The sequence below is a fragment of the Eptesicus fuscus genome, chromosome 23 (assembly GCF_027574615.1).
Source record: "Eptesicus fuscus isolate TK198812 chromosome 23, DD_ASM_mEF_20220401, whole genome shotgun sequence".
Lineage (NCBI taxonomy): Eukaryota > Metazoa > Chordata > Mammalia > Chiroptera > Vespertilionidae > Eptesicus > Eptesicus fuscus.
Window position 1 is genome coordinate 9,521,955 of NC_072495.1, and position 21,221 is coordinate 9,543,175.

The 21,221-nt window shown below is 41.9% G+C and overlaps 1 protein-coding gene across 7 annotated transcripts in view; it reads left to right on the forward strand.

Moving 5' to 3' along the window:
* The first annotated feature begins 1,308 nt into the window (after nucleotides 1-1,308).
* Nucleotides 1,309-21,221, forward strand: part of ATXN2 (ataxin 2) — an 88,024-nt gene continuing 68,111 nt past the window's right edge. For 5 of the 7 annotated variants that reach the window (XR_008555311.1, XM_054712807.1, XM_054712804.1 and 2 more), the window contains exon 1: nucleotides 1,522-1,773. Coding sequence is in view for 6 of the 7 variants with exons in the window: in XM_054712807.1 (XP_054568782.1) it covers nucleotides 1,580-1,773 (194 nt within the window). In the remaining variant the exon portion in view is untranslated. Of the gene's footprint in view, nucleotides 1,774-21,221 lie in introns of all 7 variants that reach the window. The other 2 variants (XM_054712806.1, XM_054712802.1) reach the window with 1 other exon arrangement.

Sequence of the window (21,221 nt, forward strand, 5' to 3'; positions counted from 1 at the left end):
ATGATCATTTCTGCCTGGACTTTGTAGGAGGTTAATTTCACTTTGGCTGCTGGAGACTCGTGGCAATCATTCCCCACGTTTTTCTAAGTCTTTACCTTTTTATCTGATGGTTCTGGGCCATTGAGGGGAACTCTGGTGTTTTCCTCCTATCATTTCCTAAAGTAATTTCCGTTTTCAAAAATCTAGATTCTTCACTGGAAAAAATAAAGTTACCTACTTGCCTCCAGTTGAGTTGCAACACATTTTTAAAACGGACTACTGTGCTGGCTAGCAACCTAAGTTAAAGTAAAACTTCTAAAGGGGCCAAGGTCTAAAGTTCGCACATTCTTCTGAGGTCTGTTCGGTCTCCACCGAAGGAGACCCCATTCTCCATAGCTCTACCAATCACGTACACTTCCTTTCGAGTCTCATGAATGAGGAAAAAGAAGTTCAAGTGAGGGAAAATGGGTTCAAATGAAGGTCAGATACCCAAGCGTTTTGTGGTCACTGTGTTGCAGGGACGGACAAAGTGGGGAAAAGGTAACCAGATGTGAGTGGCCCCGGAGGTTGCTTGGCAGGAAAGGGAGGACGGCCTGTCTTTGAGGCAGACTCCGGTGACACTGAGAGCCCACTGTGTGCCCGGTGCTGGGGGTACAGAGAAAACTACGGGATGCTTGTGTTCCAGGTGCTCTATACACATCAAGACAATGTCCGCCTCGAAAGCACTCGCTGTCCTTTTTTTAGGTTGCATCAGGTGGGGGCCATCTCGGGTAGCCTCGCAGTCTGAGGACGTTGAAGGAATATTGGGGGGCGGGGAGGAAACGCTTCCCTCCCGTCTCCAGTACTGGGCCGGCCCTGCAGGCGAAGACAGACACGCCCTCTCCAAAGGGCAGACCCGCCTCGAGGAGGGCGGATCCGGGCTGGATGGGCCGCCAGGCCCTCACCCGACCCCCGCGAACGCGGTCCAGCGCGGCGCCCGCTCCTCACGTGTCCCTCCCGGCCCTGGGGCCGCTTAACGTTCTGCTTCCGCCCGACCCTTCCGACTTCCGGTAAAGAGTCCCCATCCTGCGCCTCCGCGCCCACCCGGCAGCGCCACCGAACGGCTCTCCGTCCCCGGCCTCCGATGCGCTCGGCAGCCGCGGGTCCTCGGGGCCCAGCCGCGGCCATCGAGCCTCGCCGCTTAGCCGCGGCCAGGGGGCCCGGGCGGCACTCGCTCCCGCGGCCCGAGCGGCGGGGCGGCGGCAACGCAGCTGCGGACCCGTATCCCTCCGCCGCTCCTCCTCCGCCCGGCCCCGGCCCCGGCCCCCCTCCCTCTGGGCTGCGCTCGCCACCCTCCGCCTCAGACTGTTTTGGTAGCAACGGCAACGGCGGCGGCGCGTCCCGGCCCGGCTCCCGGCAGCTCCTCGGTTTCGGCGGGCCCCCCCGCCCCTTCGTCGTGCTCCTTCTCCCCGTCGCGGGCCCGGGCGCCCCCCCGGCCGCGCCAACCCGCGCCTCCCCGTTCGGCGCCCGCGCGTCCCCGCCGCGCTCCGGCGTCTCCTCGGCGCGCCCGGCTCCCGGCTGTCCCCGCCCGGCGTGCGGGCCGGTGTATGGGCCCCGCACCATGTCGCTGAAGCCCCAGCAGCAGCAGCAGCAGCCGTCCGCGGCCGCCAGTGCCCGCAAGCCCGGTGGCGGCGGCCTTCTCACGTCGCCCGCCGCCCCGCCGTCCTCGCCCTCGGTCTCGTCCTCGGCCCCGGCTTCCTCCTCCTCGGCGGCGGCGGCGGCGAGCGCAGGCAGCGGGCGGCCCGGCCTGGGCAGGTGGGTGTCGCGCCCCAGCCCCCTCCGCGCCGGGCAAGCCTGGGCCTCGCATCCCCTCCCCCGCGGCCCCACCGCCGTCCCCGCCCCGTGACCGGCCGAGCTGGGGGGGGGGGGGGGCCCGGGGTGGGCTGGGGGCCCGCAGTGGGGGTGGGGCTCCCCGCTCCGGCCCAGAGCCTGGGGGGTTGGGTGGGAGGCGCCCCGGGTTCCCTCAGGGAATGTCAGGCCGTGTCCAGCCCCTGCAGCACCCCACCCCCTCCCCAAACGGTCAAGATGGAAGGACTGGGCAGCCTCCCCTCTCCGTGTAAGTGTTCGGGAGCGGATCACCGGTCTCGGCGATTGTCAGCCTCGCTTCCCCCTCCTTGGAGCCTCCTCCGCCCCACATGGAGGGGGGATGCTTGGGCAGCGTCCCCCCCCCCCTCAGTTTAAATATTAACGTGGAAGGGTCGTGGCGTTGGGGTTCGGTCTCTCGAAACTTGCCAACATCCCCCAGTTGGGATTAACGAGGGAGGGGGGACGTAGGGCAGCGCCCCCCTCCCCGTTAAAGGGCAGCCGCAGGGCACATCTGGAATCGCTAGGGCCTGTCCGGTGTCCGGACCCACCCCTCCTGCCCCGGGAAGGATCGGGGCGCCGGGGTGGAGGCGGGTGGGCCGTGGCCCCTGCAGCCCCGCGTTTAAATCTGAGGCCGGGACTCGGCGCAGCCGTCGGGCTCTGTGGTCTCCCGCAGCGTCCCGCCCTCCCCCACCTGGGGAAGGGGTGGGGAGGGCCCAGCCCCCTCGCGGCCTCCGTCCTTCCCCCGCCAGGGCCTCGCCGGCGCGGGTGGTGGCCGAGCCGCATTGCCGTTCCGAGGCCGCGGAGGAGAAGGCGCCTTGGAATGGCGGTGGGCGAGGGCCGGGCCCGACGGGCGTCCGAGGGCCGCGCGGGGTGGCAGCGGCGGGCTCGCTGCGCATTCCCCCCAGCCCCAGGGTTTGAGATCTCGAGGGGTGGAGGGAGGGCGGCAGCCCACTTGGTGGGGTTCCTGAAGTCAGAAACGCGGGTGTGGACCCGCGTGGTCTCCCCCGTCAGCCCCCAGAACCCAGGTTTGCGGTGGAACCCGGGGGCTCCGTGTTGTCTTAGGTAACGGGTCTGACTCGGGAGGGGGTGTGTGTGCGGGAAGGCCGGTGGCGCGTGCATGGGGGGTGGTGGCTGTCAGTTCGTATTTCAAGAACTAAGAAAATGCTTAGTGTTCAGACGGGGCAGCAAATGTCAATAGACTCCATTCCTTTGTGGCCAGTGTCCTTAACTTGGGGAGCGCCGCCAGAGCTCACCAAGGGCACGCAAGTCCACTTCCCCTGGGCCCGGCCCTCCTGTGCGCTGCCTGCCTCCCTGAGGCCTAGGCGGCGTCGGCAGGGCTGGTGAAACACGTCCTGGGCTGTAGAAGGTGGGATTTAGGGGTTCCCCCTCCCCCATGCATCGAGTTTTCTTTTTGAAAACAGGTTTTTAGCAATCCGTTTTAGAGGAAACTGAACTGATTTTTACGTAGTGCTGCTGCCTTCATTGGGGCGGGGGGGGGGGGGGGAACATTGGTTTTCTGACTTCTACTCCCCTTCCCTAGACAGTTTACCTACAAAAACTATCTAGTATGTAGCTAATAAAATAGTTCAAGTGAAGTGCCCATTTTCCCCACTTGGTCCACTTAGGATTCTGTAACTTAAGCTTCCCTTTCTCAGTGGCATCCATAGTGAAAAATGGAAAAAATTTAAATATAATTTTTTTAGAAAAGGATGCATTGATTTTTCCTTCTTGGGTATCAGATAGAAATCTGGCAGATATGTTCAGCTCGTTCAAATAAGACTTAAAACTAAGCTTTTAACCTGCATAGGCTCTCCTTAGGCTTTAAGTTCTTTTACAATTTATAAATTGTAGCCCTCTTTTTGATAAGTACGTGAAGTTTTGTTTGATGTATTGGATTCATATAATGTGAAGTTTTATTATTGTGCAGATCTTTAGTTAATGTACTCGTAGAATTCTTTCCATTTGAATCACTGTTAACTGGGTTCTTCATAAACCAATTATAATTTCTCAAGTGTCCTCACTTGTGTTGGAGTGTATCGGCTGTTAAAATAAGTTTGAGACTGAGGGTGAAGAAAGAAAATGCAGCATGGGGTTTGCCTTGTTTAGAGATAGGAAAATATTTTTGAAAGTCTAGAAATTCACGTCTGCTTTAAATAATACAACATTTATTCATATTTGACGGGGGGGTGAATGATGGATTTGTCTGGCTTTCAAAATTTATTCTGTTTTTAATTGTCATATGTGTTTCAGGAGGTGTTTTTTTCCCCTTTTAGAACAATGTAACCACACTGTTAATATTGGATCCTGATTTTACCTTAATTCCAATTCTTATTTTGGCTCTTTACCTTTTCATTTTTACGTAGTTTTAGTGGCTGGGTGTGTTGTGTTTTGCTTTTTTTCTTCAACTTTTTTTTTTTTTTTTTTTTTTTTTTTTAGGTTTCTTCTTAACCATTCTCTAGTTGGGAATTATGTCTCAAAATTATAGATAATGGTGCAGAAAACATCTTTATACTAATAGCTTTTTGGTTCAGTCTAATTATTTCCTTAGAGAAAGTTCCCAGGAGTGGTTTTACTAGGTCAAAGGGCTTGAAGATTTTTATGGCTCTCGATAGCTGTGCCATATTACTCTTCAGAGGACTTGTGTAAGTTTCCAGTGCCAAGAAGGTGGCTTTTCTCTAGAATAGTTTCTTTGTAGTTTGTCAGACACAGTGAGGGATTTTCAAGAGAAAAGGTGTACTTACCGGCGAAGTGCAGACATTATTAAGTGCTTTTGTTAGCACTTTGAGTTTGAGTTTGAATTTGGTGTCTCTGAGGATTTTATGAAACAATATATGTGAAGCTGCTTTGAAAACTGGGACTGTTAGTATTAAGGAGAACACATGGTTTATGTATTGTGTTGCTATTTCTACTAAGTAGAGGAATAAAAGTTCTGAGGACTTGTTCTGAAGCTTTTTGGTGATTTGTTGTTTTGTCAACTTCCCTCATTCATCAAAGTATTTATTAGTATTACTCCATGACCAGTTTATTTTTGGTATCCTTTATGTAGTTTCCTGGCACTATTGGGAATTAGCACTGGTTAACCCATATCTTTTCCTTTTCCCCACTTAAAAAAAAAATGCTGGGCTTACAACCTATAACCATAGTCTCTATTCTAAATAATATAACATTAGGATTTTTTTTGATGGGATAAAGGGTGAATAAAAACTTTTAGTAATTTTCACTTTTTAGTGTTTTTACTGCTTCTTTCTCTGAAGGCCTTGCAATGTAGAACTTATGCTGCAGTTTAGTGTAATTGTTCATCATGCTCCCATTTAAATATCAGTGATATGTTCATCTCTTTAAATACTTTTAGAAAAGCTTAAAAACATCTACATTTATTCAACACATACATTTATTGAAAATATATGTATAAGGCAGGTATAGGTACTTGGGATACATCAATGAATAAAAGGTAGTTGCTACTTTGGTGTTTACATTCAAATGTGGTGAACCAGACCATAAACATGACATTAAATTAGCAAGCTGTATTTATGCTCCCCTCTAATATGGGATTAGAGGGGAGCATATTAAGGGAGTAATATGGGAGTACGGGGGCAGAGAGTGGGTAACATTTGAGCAAAATTTTGAAGGAGGTAGTCATTTGCTTTTAATCTAGATTAATTAGTCACATAGCCCCATTTGTAATTTATAAGGTTTAAACTGCATTATCCTTTGTTAATTTTGTTCTTTTATGTGGTTATTGATAATAACCAAATTTGAAGTTGAACCAAAAAAGTTAATTGGCAGTTAAGTCATTAGAGGCAAGCTGTGAATGGCTGTTAAACGAGGTACATTTTGTTTTTCTATCTGGCTTATTTATATTACCTAATCATAGTTTAATTTTCATTCCAAGTATCTAGAGAAAATATACTTTTTATGATTGGGCAAAAACCTATATCATATTGCTTATCAAAGAAAAATGTCTGTAGTTGCTTTTAAAGATTTTGCATTCTTAAAAGTCAAAACATTAATGGTATCAGTCATGGTGTTCCTTTTTTGGTTAAATTGTAAACTTGTATTTTCTGTGTTTCTCTAATTAGAGAAACAGTTACAATTTTACGAAGGGGATGTTAACTCATATCATAGCTATTTAATAGCCATATGTTTCGACTTAGAGGAGAGGGTTTTTTTTTTGCTCTAAATAGCTACAGCTGTGTTAGAACTTACATTCACCATAGCAAAATGTTTTTATACCTTGAAATAGATTTTAAGTTTTTAGAAAAAAATTTTCCCCCTAGAACTTTTAATTTTCTATTTTGGCTAGATAGTAATAGTATTTTGATACTATATAAAATGTTGAGCCTGAAAAAAACCCTCTTTTTGTAGCTATTTCAAATGATTGTGACAACTTCAGTGGAGATGTAAATAGAGATTTAAGGGCCTATCTGCTACTGAATCTTTTTAAGTAAAGCTACTTTTTTCTTTTTTCAAAGGTTATATGGGTCATCTATGACTGTTACCATGCCACGATTTTAAGAGGTTGATACAGTGGTCTTTTTAGCAAGAGTGTTACTAAAATAAAAATAGAGTGCTTTTTCCTCTTGAGGTTTTGTTTTTCTTTTCTTTTCTTTTTTTTTTGCCTCTTGGGTGTTAGACTTCACAAAAAGGGATATTTTTATTAGAAAATTTACTCATCAATGAATATGAAGCTGGCATAAAGCTTTTGAGAGATTGTAGCATCTAAATCTAGAATTTGTAGACACTTGAACCCTTAACTTTAGTAGCATTACTTATGATTGGAAATAGGTTGAGCTATATTTTAATGTTCTTGATATTCTTTAAAGTATATTTTTCTATTAAAAAAGAATTTCTTCTGCTTTTGAAGATGAACATTCTATGTAGAACAGTATTATTCTCCATAAAGGTGCTTGCCAAACAAATTAGAGCTGCAATTTTGTAGACAGATGTGTTGTAAACTACTTTCCATTTCAAACATTTAGAGAGATTTTATATAGCATATATATAAAATCTAGAGCTTTCAGATATGTGTAGAATGTGGTCCCTAATTTTACGCCGCTTATAGTATAATAGAGAAAAGAGATGTACGTGAACCAGTGTCCAGAACAGATATATTCTTGAAATTAATAAATTGATACAGTCTTTGTGTAAGTACTATGTCAGTTATATTGAAAGTCTTGTCTCTATAATTTGAAAAACGGTTTTTAAAAAATAAATCTTTTTATAGATTTCAGAGAGGGAGAGGAGAGAGAGAAACATCAATGATGAGAGAGAATAATTGATTGGCTGCCTCCCACATGACCCCCACTAGAGATCAAGCCTGCAACCTGGGCATGTGCCCTGACCTGGGAATTGAACCATGACCTCCTGGTTCATAGATTGACGCTCAACCACTGAGCCACGCCAGTAGGGCTGAAAAACAGTTTTTTGTTTTTTTTAAAAATATATTTTATTGATTTTTTACAGAGAGGAAGGGAGAGGGATAGAGAGCCAGAAACATCGATGAGAGAGAAACATCAACCAGCCGCCTCCTGCACACCCCCCACCGGGGATGTGCCCGCAGCCAATGCACATGCCCTTGACCGGAATCGAACCTGGGACCCCCCAGTCCGCAGGCCAACGCTCTATCCACCGAGCCAAACCGGTTTCGGCATGTTGTTGTTTTTTTTAAGAATATATTTTTATTGATTTCAGAGAGGAAGGGAGAGGGGGAGAGAGATAGAAACATCCATGATGAGAGAGAATCATTGATCGGCTGCCTCCCACACGTCCCCCACTGGGGACAGAGCCCACAACCCAGGCATGTGCCCTTGACCGCAAACGAACCCAGGACCCTTCGGTCCACAGGCCCATGCTCTACCCACTGAGCCAAACCAGCTAGGGCTGAAAAACAGTTTTAAATGCTCACTGTAGAAAAGTAAGAATGCAGAGAACCAAAAAACAAAACCCAAATTCCTGTAAAATTAACATGGCCTACAGTCTTTCTTTTGAAATATTTGTGAACATATACATACATATGTTAAACAGAATGGCGTCATATGGTATTTACTGTATTGGATTCAGCAGTATTTATTGTCTTTTAAAATATTTGTTTCTCCCCTGAAACTATAAAACTAGAATTTGAGCATGAAGGATAACAGAAAGTCTTATTACAACAGAAGGGGGAAACCCTAAGCTTTGAGAGGCTAGGGGACTTAATGCAATATATTTGTAGAATTTATGACATCCTTCCCTTTAAATCAATGCAGAACGAAGACATATACAAGATCACGATGTGCATTTTAAAGAATATACAACCACAGATAGTCCTTGCCCTTCAGGATATCCTTTTGTAACCTTGAGTTTGGCTTGCTAAAATAGGAAGTCTAGTTTCTTATCTTTAAAATATACATATACGTGATTTTGTACATATGTGGTATGAACTCTACTTTAATGTTAACTCCTTGGTTTTGTTACTTTTAATGGTTTAGTATTGTTATGGATTTGGGTTGTTTATGAAAATTTGCCACAACTATTACTAACCTTAGATTTTATTTGCTAAAAATTATTTGCAGTTGTATGCATATGAAATTTGGGATGCCCTTTAAATTAAAAAAAATTTATGTAGATAATTTATACTTTAAGCCCTGAAGTTGAGTCAAGTGGCTATAAAATATCAATTTCATGCCATGATGAATAGCTAACTGCATTTTGGAAACTGGATAAAATGGCATCCTATAATGGAGTCTTTGTAAATCCCATCAGTTTGTAGTATGAGGCTTGTCTGTAATGTAATTACAAATGAGTGTGGATTATTTTTATCAAGTGTATCAACTTTAGAATGTTATCCTCTTGTAAATATTACCTTGAGAGGATTTATCTGTGTTGTCAGTATTTGTGATTACCAGTTTATGTTCATATTGCTTTTTATAAATCATAGGTTAAAAATATTCTTAGCACCAATTTTTGTAAGTAGCCTAGATTAATCTTGATTATAGTTCTAGTTTAAAGAAAGAAAAGATTGGTTTTGAACCAAATCATGCATTTTTCTTTTTGGGATCAGAAACATTTTTATGGACCTTGTGTAGTTCACTATTTTCATTCCTGAGACACATGAAAATCGGGTAGAGAAAAGAGTTAAGGTCTTTGCAGATGACAGCAAGGAGAGCTTTTCAGGGATTCTCTCAGAGTTTATTTGCTTTTACTTTACTTACACATGATTCTGTAGGTTTGTTTTTTTAAGATTTCAGATTGTCAGCAAGTAGAAAGGTAAAACGTTTAGGGGCAAACATATTGACAGCAATTAGAAATAATAATGGTATGATAGAAAGTTAAGAGATGGGAGAATTATAAAAAAGGGGCCAAGGAGCTCAAAAAGTAGTCGAGAGCAGCTTATTGATGGGGATACGTTCTGGGAAATGCGTCCTTAGGCGAAGTTAGAGTGTACCTACACAAATCTAAATGGGGTAGCCCCGTGGTCGGCAAACTGTGGCTCGCGAGCCACCTGCGGCTCTTTGGCCCCTTGAGTGTGGCTCTTCCACAAAATACCACGGCCTGGGCGAGTCTATTTTGAAGAAGTGGCGTTAGAAAAAGTTTAAGTTTAAAAAAATTTGGCTCTCAAAAGAAATTTCAATCTGTTGACTGAGTTTGCCGACCACTGGTACTACTGTGATTGTACGTGCTATGCTTTTATATGCCTGGCTACGCCGCAGGTCTGTTGTCACCAGCATCATCACCACAAACACATGAGTAAAAGCATTGTTAAGTGAAAGGAATTTTTCAGCTCCATTATAATTTCATAGGTCCACTGTCATATCATATATGTGGTCCATTGTAGACTGAAATGTTGTATGGTGCATGACTGTATACAATCCTGGTTAACTGTAAGTTTTTACTCTGTGCCGTAGTAGACCCCAGAGGTATTACTGTTTTATAGCATAGTGTAGTTACTTGTTGTGCTCTTAAGAGAGACACAAGACAAGGTTAACTTGTTTTTCATATCAAAAGTCATTTTTTTTTAAACTGCAGGTCATGACTCCTTAGATTGTAAAACCACTGCAGTGGGTCATGACCAGCATTTTTAGAAAAAAAGAATAGAAGATGTTAAAATGCATTGCATTGTTAAGGCTTAATTGTTTTAAAGAACTTCTGTTTCACTTCATGTATATATACTATGTTGCAATGTAGACTAATTTTTCATTGATATAATCAGAGTCACTATGTAGATATACTTAGATGTACTAACAGGATTGAGGAAGGGATTTGCAGTTATGTCTCTGCTAGGGTTGCCAGATTTAGCAAATAAAAATAAAGAATGCACAGTTAAACTTGAATTTCTGGTAAACAATGACTAATTTTTTTGGTATAAAAAATTCCCAGATTATGTGGAACAAAATTATGCATTATCTGAAATTCCCAAATTATGTGGAACAAAATTATTCATTATTTATCTGAAATTTAAATTTAATTGGGCATCCTTCATTTTATCTGGCAACCCCAGTGTAGGCTAGAATTGGATTTCACCCTTTGGTAACTAAAATGCAACTCTGTGAGGGTGAGAACTTTATTTTGTTCATTACTGTATCCCAGTTTCCCCGAACAGGCTTGGCATTAAGAGAGTCACATATTTGAATGAATGAATGAATGAATGAATGGACAAGTCACTCGCTCAGAGACTCAGTGTCTGTATCCACTAAAAGGAGAAAAGAATAACTTCCTTAAAAATGAGATACCACATTTTTATGACTTTCCACTCTTGGCACGTCATAGAACCTCAGTATTTGAGAATCATACAGATTTGGCGTTAGAAGTGGCTCTGGTGATTTTTAGTTCTCATTCTCTTTACAGGTGAGGAAACTAAGGCCACAGAGATTATTTGTCAGACTTCTATCATTGGCTGCATAGTTGACTTTAAAATCTCGTTCTCTTTTCCCTTACATTTTATTAAAACATTTATTGATTTTAGAGAGAGAGAGAAACATCAATTCTACTTATTTATGCATTCATTGGTTGCTTTTTATTTTTAATGTTTTTGTTGATTTTAGAAGAGAGGGAGACATTAATTAGCTGCCTCCTGGATTGCCCCTCCTGGGGATGGAGCCCGAAACCCGATGTGCCCTGCCCAGGAATCAGACTGGCACTCAAACCCCTGACCTCTTGGTACAGGGATGGCACTCATCCAACTGAGCCACACGGGCCAGGGCTATTGGTTGCTTCTTGTGTGTACCCTGACCAGGATTCCAACTTGCAACCTTGGCATATGGGGATGATGCTCTAACCAACTGAACTACCCAGCTGTTAGGATCTGTAACATTTCACTTGTTTTCAATATTTGATGTTTATTCAGTAATCTAAGAAAAGATTAATTTATCCAGAAAAAGTCATTTTCTAAAAGTTCCAATTAGCAAAGACTCTACTTTGCTGTTTTATTTTTGTTTTTGTTTTCTGTCACATATGTTTCTGTCACTTCAAGTGGAAGAATGTGTTTGTCTTTTTTAACTTAGGAACTTAAATTCAAAATAAAGTTTTAGAGAAGTGTTGTGAATAGAGAAGGCGGGTGATTTTTCTTTTTCCCTCCTGTCATGGGTACCAGAAGGTATTTGCTGACTGTACTTAGCAAGCCTCCTGATTGGTCACTTCTTATCCAGATACTTGTACACACTGCAGAGCCATAACAATCTCCCCAAACATCTTTCATCGTGTCTTCTTTCTATTGAGAAACTGTGAGTGGCTCTCATTACTAGCTGAGTCAGAATCAGACTATTCAGTCTGATAGTCAAGTCCATCCACAGACTGCACAATATATTTATTCTCTAGCATAAATCAGATTCTTCCAATCTAGTCATCTTGTCCTCTTAAGCATAAGTCTTTAAAGGCTTAGCCCAGATTCTCTCTTGCACAGTGTCTCACCATATTTACCCCAGGAAAATGTGATTCCTTCCTCCTCTTACAGCTTTGGCTTTCATTGCACAGTACCTTATGTTTAAATTCTGCTGCTCCTCCACTTACAAACTTTCTCCTTAGGATGAACTCTGAGATAGGAGCAAAGCTACACTATACCCCAGAACAAAAGTGGGTTAACCTTACCAGCAGGTGGTATTTTTGTTTGTATGTTTATGGTCATTTCACAGTCAACCATTCCTATCATTTTTAAATTCTGTGTGCTTACTGTGCTTGAACCTAGTTTGTTGTCAAATCTATCACTTTCAACAAGTGCAGTACTGAGTATTGACAGTGTCAGCATTTAATTGTGATAGAAATAAGAGATTTTTAAAAAATTGAAAGTAGTAAGGAAATGGCGTCTTGGGACGGATGAATTATTCTGAAGGACAAATCAAAAAGTGACATCTTTAGTCAGTAATAATCATCAAAAGATAAAGCGAATTAATGAATGAAATGGGAAAACTTGGAAGTTTGTAGCTAAAGATGAGAGAAGTTTGGGAGAAGGCTACAGTAGTTAGTGCGACTGCTGAAGCTTTGTCAGACCTACAAACACTGTTAGTTTGCCAATCCATTGATTAAAGGGTCTAAGGCTTCTCCAGTGACACTTGAGATATTTAAGAGAAGGTTATTTTTTTATTTTTGGGAAGAGATGCCCAATAGAATGTTCATATGTTGGGTCTGCAAGCTTCAAAACCTCCCCCTGTTCATTCTGGACTTAGGAACACATTGGATATACAGAAGAGACTTAACATTTTTCATCGTTCAGTGCACGTGATTTAGCTCAAATTACTAGATCGTTATTTCTTTTTTTAAATTTTATTTTATTGTTTAAAGTATTACACATAGTAGTACATATATCTCCTTTTTTCCCCCATTGACCTTCCCCCAGCCTCCCCTACCCCCTGTCACATGCCCTCATCCTACCCCCCCACCCCCAGTGTCTTATGTCCATTGATTGTGCTTATATGCATGCATACAAGTCCTTCGGTTGATCTCTTCCCCCCCCCCCCCCCAACACTCCCTAGCCTTCCCGCTGTAATTTGACAGTCTGTTCGATGCTTTACTGCCTCTCTAGCTTTTTGTTCATCGGGTTATAATGTTCTTTATTATCCATAAATGAGTGAGATCAAGTGGTATTTATCTTTCATTGACTGGCTTATTTCACTTAGCATAATGCTCTCCAGTTCCATCCATGCTGCTGCAAATGGTAGGAATTCCTTCTTTTTTATGGAGCATAGTATTCCATTGTGTAGATGTACCACAGTTTTCAAATCCACTCATCTGCTGATGGGCATTTAGGCTGTTTCCAAATCAGCTATGGTGAATTGTGCTGCTATGAACATAGGGGTGCATATATCCTTTCTGATTGGTGTTTCTAGTTTCTTGGGATATATTCCTAGAAGTGGGATCACTGGGTCAAATGGGAGTTCCGTTTTTAGTTTTTTGAGGAAACTCCATACTGTTCTCCACAGTGGCTGCACCAGTCTGCATTCCCACCAGCAGTGCACGAGGGTTCTTTTTTCTCCGCATCCTCGCCAGCACTTGTCGTTTGTTGATTTGTTGATGATAGCCATTCTGACAGGTGTGAGATGGTCCTGCATTGTCGTTTTGATTTGCATCTCTCGGATAATTAGTGACTTTGAGCATGTTTTCATATGTCTCTTGGCCTTCCTTCTGTCTTCTTTCGAAAAGTTTCTATTTAGGTCCGTTGCCCATTTTTTTATTGGGTCATTTATCTTCCTTTTATTAAGTTGTATGAGTTCCCTGTAAATGTTGGAGATTAAACCTTCATCGGTGATAACATTGACAAATATGTTCTCCCATACAGTGGGCTTCCTTGTTGTTTTGTTGATGGTTTCTTTTGCTGTACAAAAGCTTTTTATTTTGATGTAGTCCCATTTGTTTACTTTCCATTGCCTTAGGAGCGGTATCAGTGAAGAAATTGCTTCGGCATATGTCTGAGATTTCACTGCCTGTGGATTCCTCTAGTATTTTTATGGTTTCCTGTCCTATGTTTAAGTCCTTTATCCATTTTGAGTTTATTTTTGTGTATGGTGTAAGTTGGTGGTCTAGTTTCATTTTTTTTCCATGTATTTGTCCAATTTTCCCAACACCATTTATTGAAGATGCTGTCTTGACTCCATTGTATGTTCATGCCTCCTTTGTCAAATATTAATTGAGCATAGTGGTTTGGGTCGATATCTGGGTTCTCTATTCTATTCCATGGATCTATATGTTTGTTCTTGTGCCAGAACCAGGCTGTTTTGAGAACAGTGGCTTTGTAATACAGCTTGAAATCTGGTATTGAGATCCCACCTACTTTGTTCTTCTTTCTCAGGATTGCTTTTTTAAAAATATTTTTATTGATTTTAGAGAGGAAGGGAGAAAGATACAGAAACATCAATGAGAGACAATCATTGATCGGCTTCCTCCTGCAAGTCCCCCACTGGGATTGAGCCTGCACCCTGGGCATATGCCCTGACCAGGAATGGAAACATCACCTTCTGATTCATAGGCCAACACTTTACTGAGCCACACTGGCCGGACACCACCTTGTTTGACACATCTTTTCAGTGAGGAAATAGTTTGCAATAAGTATTAATTATAAAATTTCCCTTTTTATTAAGAAAATGAAAATGGGAAGAACAAAGTGACCCACCTGAGTTAACCAGAAGAGCTGGAATTCGATTTCTAGTTTTTAGTTAATTGTCCTTGACAGCTATAGTTTTTTTGTACTATAAAGAGAAATTGAATTAGTCAATACTTGTCATAATTCACATAAACTATACTCTGTACTTAATTTACCCTACAGTTGAAGAGTATTTACTGTGTGCCAGGCTCTCTTCTTTAAGTCCTGGGTACACAGTGGTGAATGAGACAATCAGAAGTGTTAGCCTTCATGGAGTTTATATTCTGGGGCTGGAAGGTAGACAGAAAGATGAATACATAATAAACAAAATGTCAGGTAATAAGTACTATGATATACTATTAGTCAAGTACTAAAATGGTGATATAATAGTAGTTAGGGGTGGTCAGGCAAAGCCTCTCTGAAGAGGTGACATATAAATTGAGATCTAAATAACAAAAAGCAGTCTGCCATGTGAATATCTGGCGGGGGGGAGAGAGCATTATTATAGCTTTATAGGGGGATTTGGAAGCATGCAATATTCTTACTATGCCAAAAAATATTCATTACATCTATACAACTAGCCTGGTTCTAGAAATCTGGATCAATGAAATATTTTGATTGTATAAATCTGATACCCAGGCATGGTGAAATAGTTGTAGGAATGAATGAATGTAGGTCAAACGTTTTGAAAAACAGGTGGTAAATGAGCAAAATGGTGAAAAATATAATAAGTTGTATAATTATTCTGTATGGTGACAGTACCAATAGAAATTGCATGATTCCCCCCTAAGGGAATTGATACAGAGGGCTGATACAGAGGGCTGACTGTATTATCACAGTTTGCTTATTTATTCACCAGATAGTGGACATTTGGACTGCCTTCAGTGTTTGGCTATTATGAATAAACCAACTTTAAACATTCACATTCATTGCTCTTGAATAATTACCTAGGAGTGGGATTGCTAGGTTGTCTAAGTATGTTTTACTTTATAAGAACCCCTGCCAAACTTTTCCAAGTAACTGTATCATTTTCCCTTCCCACCAGCAGTTTCAGTTGTTCAGCATCCTCAATAGTAGTTGTATTGTCAGTCTTTAATTTTTCCCAATAAATCTTATTTGGTTAAATGAGTGTATAAGTCTTTTGCACACTTATTTTTTGTAATATATTTTTATTGATTTCAGAGAGGAAGGGAGAGGGAGAGAGAGATAGAAACATCGATGATCAGCTGCCTCCTACATACCCCGCTACTGGGGATCAAGCCCGCAACCCGGGCATGTGCCCTTGACCGGAATTGAGCCTGGGACCTTTCAGTCTGCAGGCCAACCCTCTATCCACTGACCCAAACAGGCTAGGACCACACTTACTGTTTTCTTAATCTTTATTTTATTAATAAGTTATATGAGTTCTTCATATATACTGGGTATAAGCCCATTATCATATATTTTGTAAACATTTCCTTGTCTGTGGATTGACTTTTCATTTTAACAGCATCTTTCAAAGAATAGACTACTTAAGTCCAGCTAATGTGGCTCAGTGGTTGAGCATCTACCCAGGAACCAAGAGGTCAGTGGTTCGATGCCCAGTCAGGGCACATGCTTGAGTTTCAGGCTTGATCCCCAGTAAGGGATGTGCAGGAGGCATCTTATCAACGATTCTCTCTCATCATTGATGTTTCTCTCTCTCTCTCTCTCTCTCTCTGTCTACCTTCTTTGAAATCAATAAAAATACATATTTTTTTAAAAAAGAATAGACTAAAAATTTGATGAAGTCCAATTTATCATTTTTTTGTTTTATCGTTTGTATTTTTTTCTGTTCTATCTGAAATCTTTGTCTAATCCAAGGTCATAAAGAACTCCATGTTTTTTAAAAAAGTTTTATTTAAACCTTTTATGATTATTAGGGCGTTAATCCATTTTGAGTTAGCCTTGCTAAGCTCTCGTATTTGTAGTAGCTTTTTTGCAGATCCACTTGGGATTTTCTGCATAAATGATTATGTGGTCTTTAAAAAAATATATGTATTTATTGATTTTATGGAGGAAGGGAAAGATATAGAAACATCAATGATGAGAGAGTCATTGATAGGATGTTCTTGCATGCCCCCTACTGGGGATTGAGCCTGCAACCTGGGCATGTGCCTTGACAGCGACCTCCTGGTTCATAGGTTAATGCTCATTCACTGAGCCATGCTGGCCGGGCAATTATGTGGTCTTTTAAAGACAGTTTTCTTTCTTCCTATCCAATCATTGTGCCTTTATTTCTTTTCTTTTTTTGTTTGTTTTATTGTTTGGTTAATCCTCTCCTGAGGATATTTTTCCATTTATTTTTAGGGAGAGTGGAAAAGAAAGGGAAAGACAGAGAGAAACATTGATCTGAAAGACATTGGTTGGTTGCCTCTTGCACAAGCCCTGTCCAGGGCCCGGGCTGGGGAAGAGCCTGCAACCAAGGTATGTGCCATTCACTGGAATTGAACCCAGGACCCTTTGGTCCACAGGCCGGCACTCTATCCACTAAGCCAAACCGGCTAGGGCAAGCTTTTATTTCTTTTTCTTGCCTTTATTGCACAAGCTAGAAGCACCATTTTAAGTGTTTGTCTCATCAGTTTATTTTTCTTTTACAATTTGTTCTAATCAGGATTCCCATGAGGTTCACAAGTTGTTTGATATGTCTCAAGTCTATTTTAATCTATCTACAGTTAACCCTTCATTTTATATTTGTTGCTTTTAATTCAGTGATCAGTACAAAGTCCCTGTATTTATGGAACTTGCTCATAGTGTTGTCATCAAATGCACATTATTAAAGTACATACCTTGATGTTTTTTTCAATAGGTGGATCAACCTCAATTGAACATCGTTGTAATGTTAAATGACAATAAAAGCACTTCCATAACATTTCTTAATTATGTACAGATTAAACTTTCATGGAAAGTAATACTGTAGAGAAGATTCCTGTAGAAGCACTGGTCCATATAAAACAGCAATAAACTTCATTTTTAAATTGCAGTTTTTTACATCGCAGCCCATTTTTTTTAGTACAGGCTTGTCTTGTAATGACTCAGACAGTAGTAAGTATTTTAGGCTTTTTGGGCCATATAACTACTCTGTTGCATATTCTTCCTGGCTTTTCTTTTTTTAAAACAACCTTTAAGAAGTTAAAAAACATGCTTAACCTCAAAGGCCAGACAAAACCAGGTTGTTGGCTGTAGTTTGCTGACTCTTGTTTTAGAGAAGGATTACTTTGAAAGCTTTCATTTCCATTTTTTTCCTTTCCCTTCTTTGGGCTCATTGACTTACTAAATACTTAGTAAGTGTATATATCTATCTATATATATAAAAGGCTAATATGCAAAGTGTCCCCTTGGGAGTTCCACCAGGAGACCTGAGTTCGATTGCTTGCTATAATGTGTGCTGACCACCAGGGAGCGGCGTGGAACAAAGGAAGGCCCCAGCCAGCAGCAGGAAGGTCCCAATCAACCCTGATCGCTGGCCAGGCTTAGGGACCCTACCTGTGCACTCCCTGTAGGGAGCGGGGCTAAGGAGTTAGTTGGACATCCACCAAGGGATCCTGGACTGCAAGAGGGCACAGGCTGGGCTGAGGGACCTCCTCCCACCCCCCCAGTGCACAAATTTCATGCACCGGGCCTTTAGTATTTCCTAATAACAAGGACATTCTGTTACAAGACCACAGGTAATTAATATTATGTCATACTATTATCTACAGGCCTTATTCAGATTTTACCAATTGTTTACTCTGTGGTACAAGAACCATTCCAGGATTGCATGTTTCATTCAGGTGTCGTGTCTTCGTGGCTTCCTTTAGTCTGAAGTAGTTTCTTAGTTTTTCTTCATCTTTCATGACTTGACACTTTTTAAAAAAAATACATTTTATTGATTTTTTTTTTTTTACAGAGAGGAAGGGAGAGGGATAGAGAGTTAGAAACATCAATGAGAAACATTGATCAGCTGCCTCCTGCACACCCCCTACTGGTACATGCCCTTGACTGGAATCGAACCTGGAACGCTTCAGTCTGCAGGCTGACGCTCTTACCATTGAGCCAAACTGGGTAGGGCATGACTTGACAGTTTTGAAGATGTTATTTTGTAGAATGTCCCTAAACTAGGGCTTGTCTGACATTCCCTCATGATGAGATTCAGATTACAGGCAGTCCTCGAGTTACATCGGACTTGTCTTAAGTTGTTTTGTGGTTACGTCGCCATCTCCCATTTACAGTATTTATAAAAAAAAAAAAGTTCCGTCATTTCGACGTATGTACATATGTGCTTTATGTTTTTTTATTATTTACTTACCACAAGTAAAGGTCAGGAATTGTTAACTTTCTTTTAAATTTTTTTTACTGTTTCACTTCATTACTGCTGTGTATGTGCTCCATGTGAGTGACGTAGGTGCTTATGTAGGTGGGTTCCGACTTCGTGTTACGTCACGCCATAGGAACGGATCTCTGACTTAACCCGAGAACTCCCTGTATACATTTTGACAGGAATAGTACAGAAGTGATGAGTATTTTTAAAAAATATATATTTTTATTGATTTCAGAGAGGAAGGGAAAGGGAGAGAGAGAAACATTGATCAGCTGCCTTCTGCACGCCCCCCACTGGGGATCAAGCCTGCAATCCAGGCGTATGCTCTTGACTGGAATCAAACCCACGACCCCTCAGTCTGCAGGTCGACGCTCTTTCCCTGAACCAAACTGGCTAGCGCTGAGGATTCTTTTTTTTTTTTTTTTAATATTTCTTTATTGATTTCAGAAAGGAAGGGAGAAGGAGAGGGAGAGAGAAATATCAATGATGAGAGAGAATCATTGATCAGCTGCCTCCTGCATGCCCCCTACTGGGGATCAAGCCTGCAACCCAGGCATGTGCCCTTGGCCGGAATCGAACCTGGGACCCTTCAGTCCTCAGGCTGACGCTCTATCCACTGAGCCAAACCGGCTTGGGCTGAGTATTCTTACTGTATGATATCGGGAGGTGCACAAGGTCCATTTGTTCCATTGCTGGTGCTGTTAACTTGGATCACTTGATTAGGGTGGTGTCTGCTAGGTTCCTTTACTGTAAAGTTATTTTTCACTTTGTCATTAATCAAAGTCTTGTGGGGAGTTATTTTGTGACTAGGTAAGTATCCTGTTTCTACTTTACCACATTTAGCATCCATTGGTGATTTTTTGCCTGAAGAATTTATTATGGTAGTTACTAAATGGTAATCCTCTAATTCCATCATTCCTAATACATTTATTACTTGGAATTCAGTTGTCAGGTCAGTAGTATGATGAGGAGATGGAGCATAAGATGATTTCTCTAGGTCAGCGGTCGCCAACCTTTTGGACCTCATGGACCACTGGTTGGCGACCGCTGCGCTAGGTGAAGGGGCAGGGCTCTGGCTGGGGTGGCACACACAGTTCTGTGCGGAGTTCAGTGAACTTCCATAGCCCGGGAGCTAGGTGAAAGGTACAGAGGGTCCAGGTAGAAAGGCTTTCTTCTTCTAGATGGATTGACCCTTTTATCATTGTAAAATATCCCTCTCTATCTCCATTAACATTTTTGTTTTAAAGTCTGTTTTGTCTGATAGTACAGCCATTCCAGCTTTCTTGTATGTGCTGTTTGCACGATAGCCTTTTCCATCCTTATACTTCCAATATATTTGTATCTTTGAATCTGAAGTATCTCTCTCTTTTTTAAATATGTTTTTATTGATTTTTAGAGAGATGAAGGGAAAAGGATAGAGAGATAGAAACATCTATCGGCTGCCTCCTGGACACCCCCTACTAGGGATTGAGCCCACAACTTGGGCATGTTCCCTTACCGGGAATTCAACTGAGACCTCCTGGTTCATGGGTTGATGCTCAACCACTGAACCACACCATCTAGCACCTCCTGTATAATTATTATTATTATTTTTAATTTAATAAATCTTTATTCAGATTATTACAATTGTTTCTCTTTTTTCCCCCCATAGCTCCCCTTCACCCGGTTCACCCCCCCACCCTTAAACCCCCCCACTGTCCTCATCCATAGGTGTACGATTTTTGTCCAGTCTCTTCCTGCACCCCCCACACCCCTTTCCCCCGAGAATTGTCAGTCCACTCTCTTTCTATGCCCCTGATTCTATTATATTCACCAGTTTATTCTGTTCATCAGATTTTTTTATTCACTTTATTTTTAGATTCACTTGTTGATAGATATGTATTTGTTGTTCATAATTTTTATCTTTACCTTTTTCTTCTTCTTCCTCTTCTTAAAGAATACCTTTCAGCATTTCATATAATGCTGGTTTGGTGGTGATGAACTCCTTTAGCTTTTTCTTATCTGTGAAGCTCTTTATCTACCCTTCAATTCTGAATGATAGCTTTGCTGGGTAGAGTAATCTTGGTTGTAGGTTCTTGCTATTCATCACTTTGAATATTTCTTGCCACTCCTGTCTGGCCTGCATAGTTTCTGTTGAGAAATCAGCTGACAATCGTATGGGTGCTCCCTTGTAGGTAACTAACTGTTTTTCTCTTGCTGCTTTTAATATTCTCTCTTTGTCTTTTGCTCTTGGCATTTTAATTATGATGTGTCTTGGTGTGGTCCTCTTTGGATTCCTCTTGTTTGGGGTTCTGTGCGCTTCCTGGACTTGTAAGTCTATTTCTTTCACCAGGTGGGCAAGTTTTCTGTCATTATTTCTTCATATAGGTTTTCAGTATCTTGCTCTCTTCCTCTGGCACCCCCATAATTCTGATGTTGGTACACTTGAAGTTGTCCCAGAGGCTCCTTACACTATCTTCATATTTTTGGATTCTTTTTGCTTTTCTGGTTGAGTGTTTTTTGCTTCTTTGTATTTCAAATCTTGGACTTGAT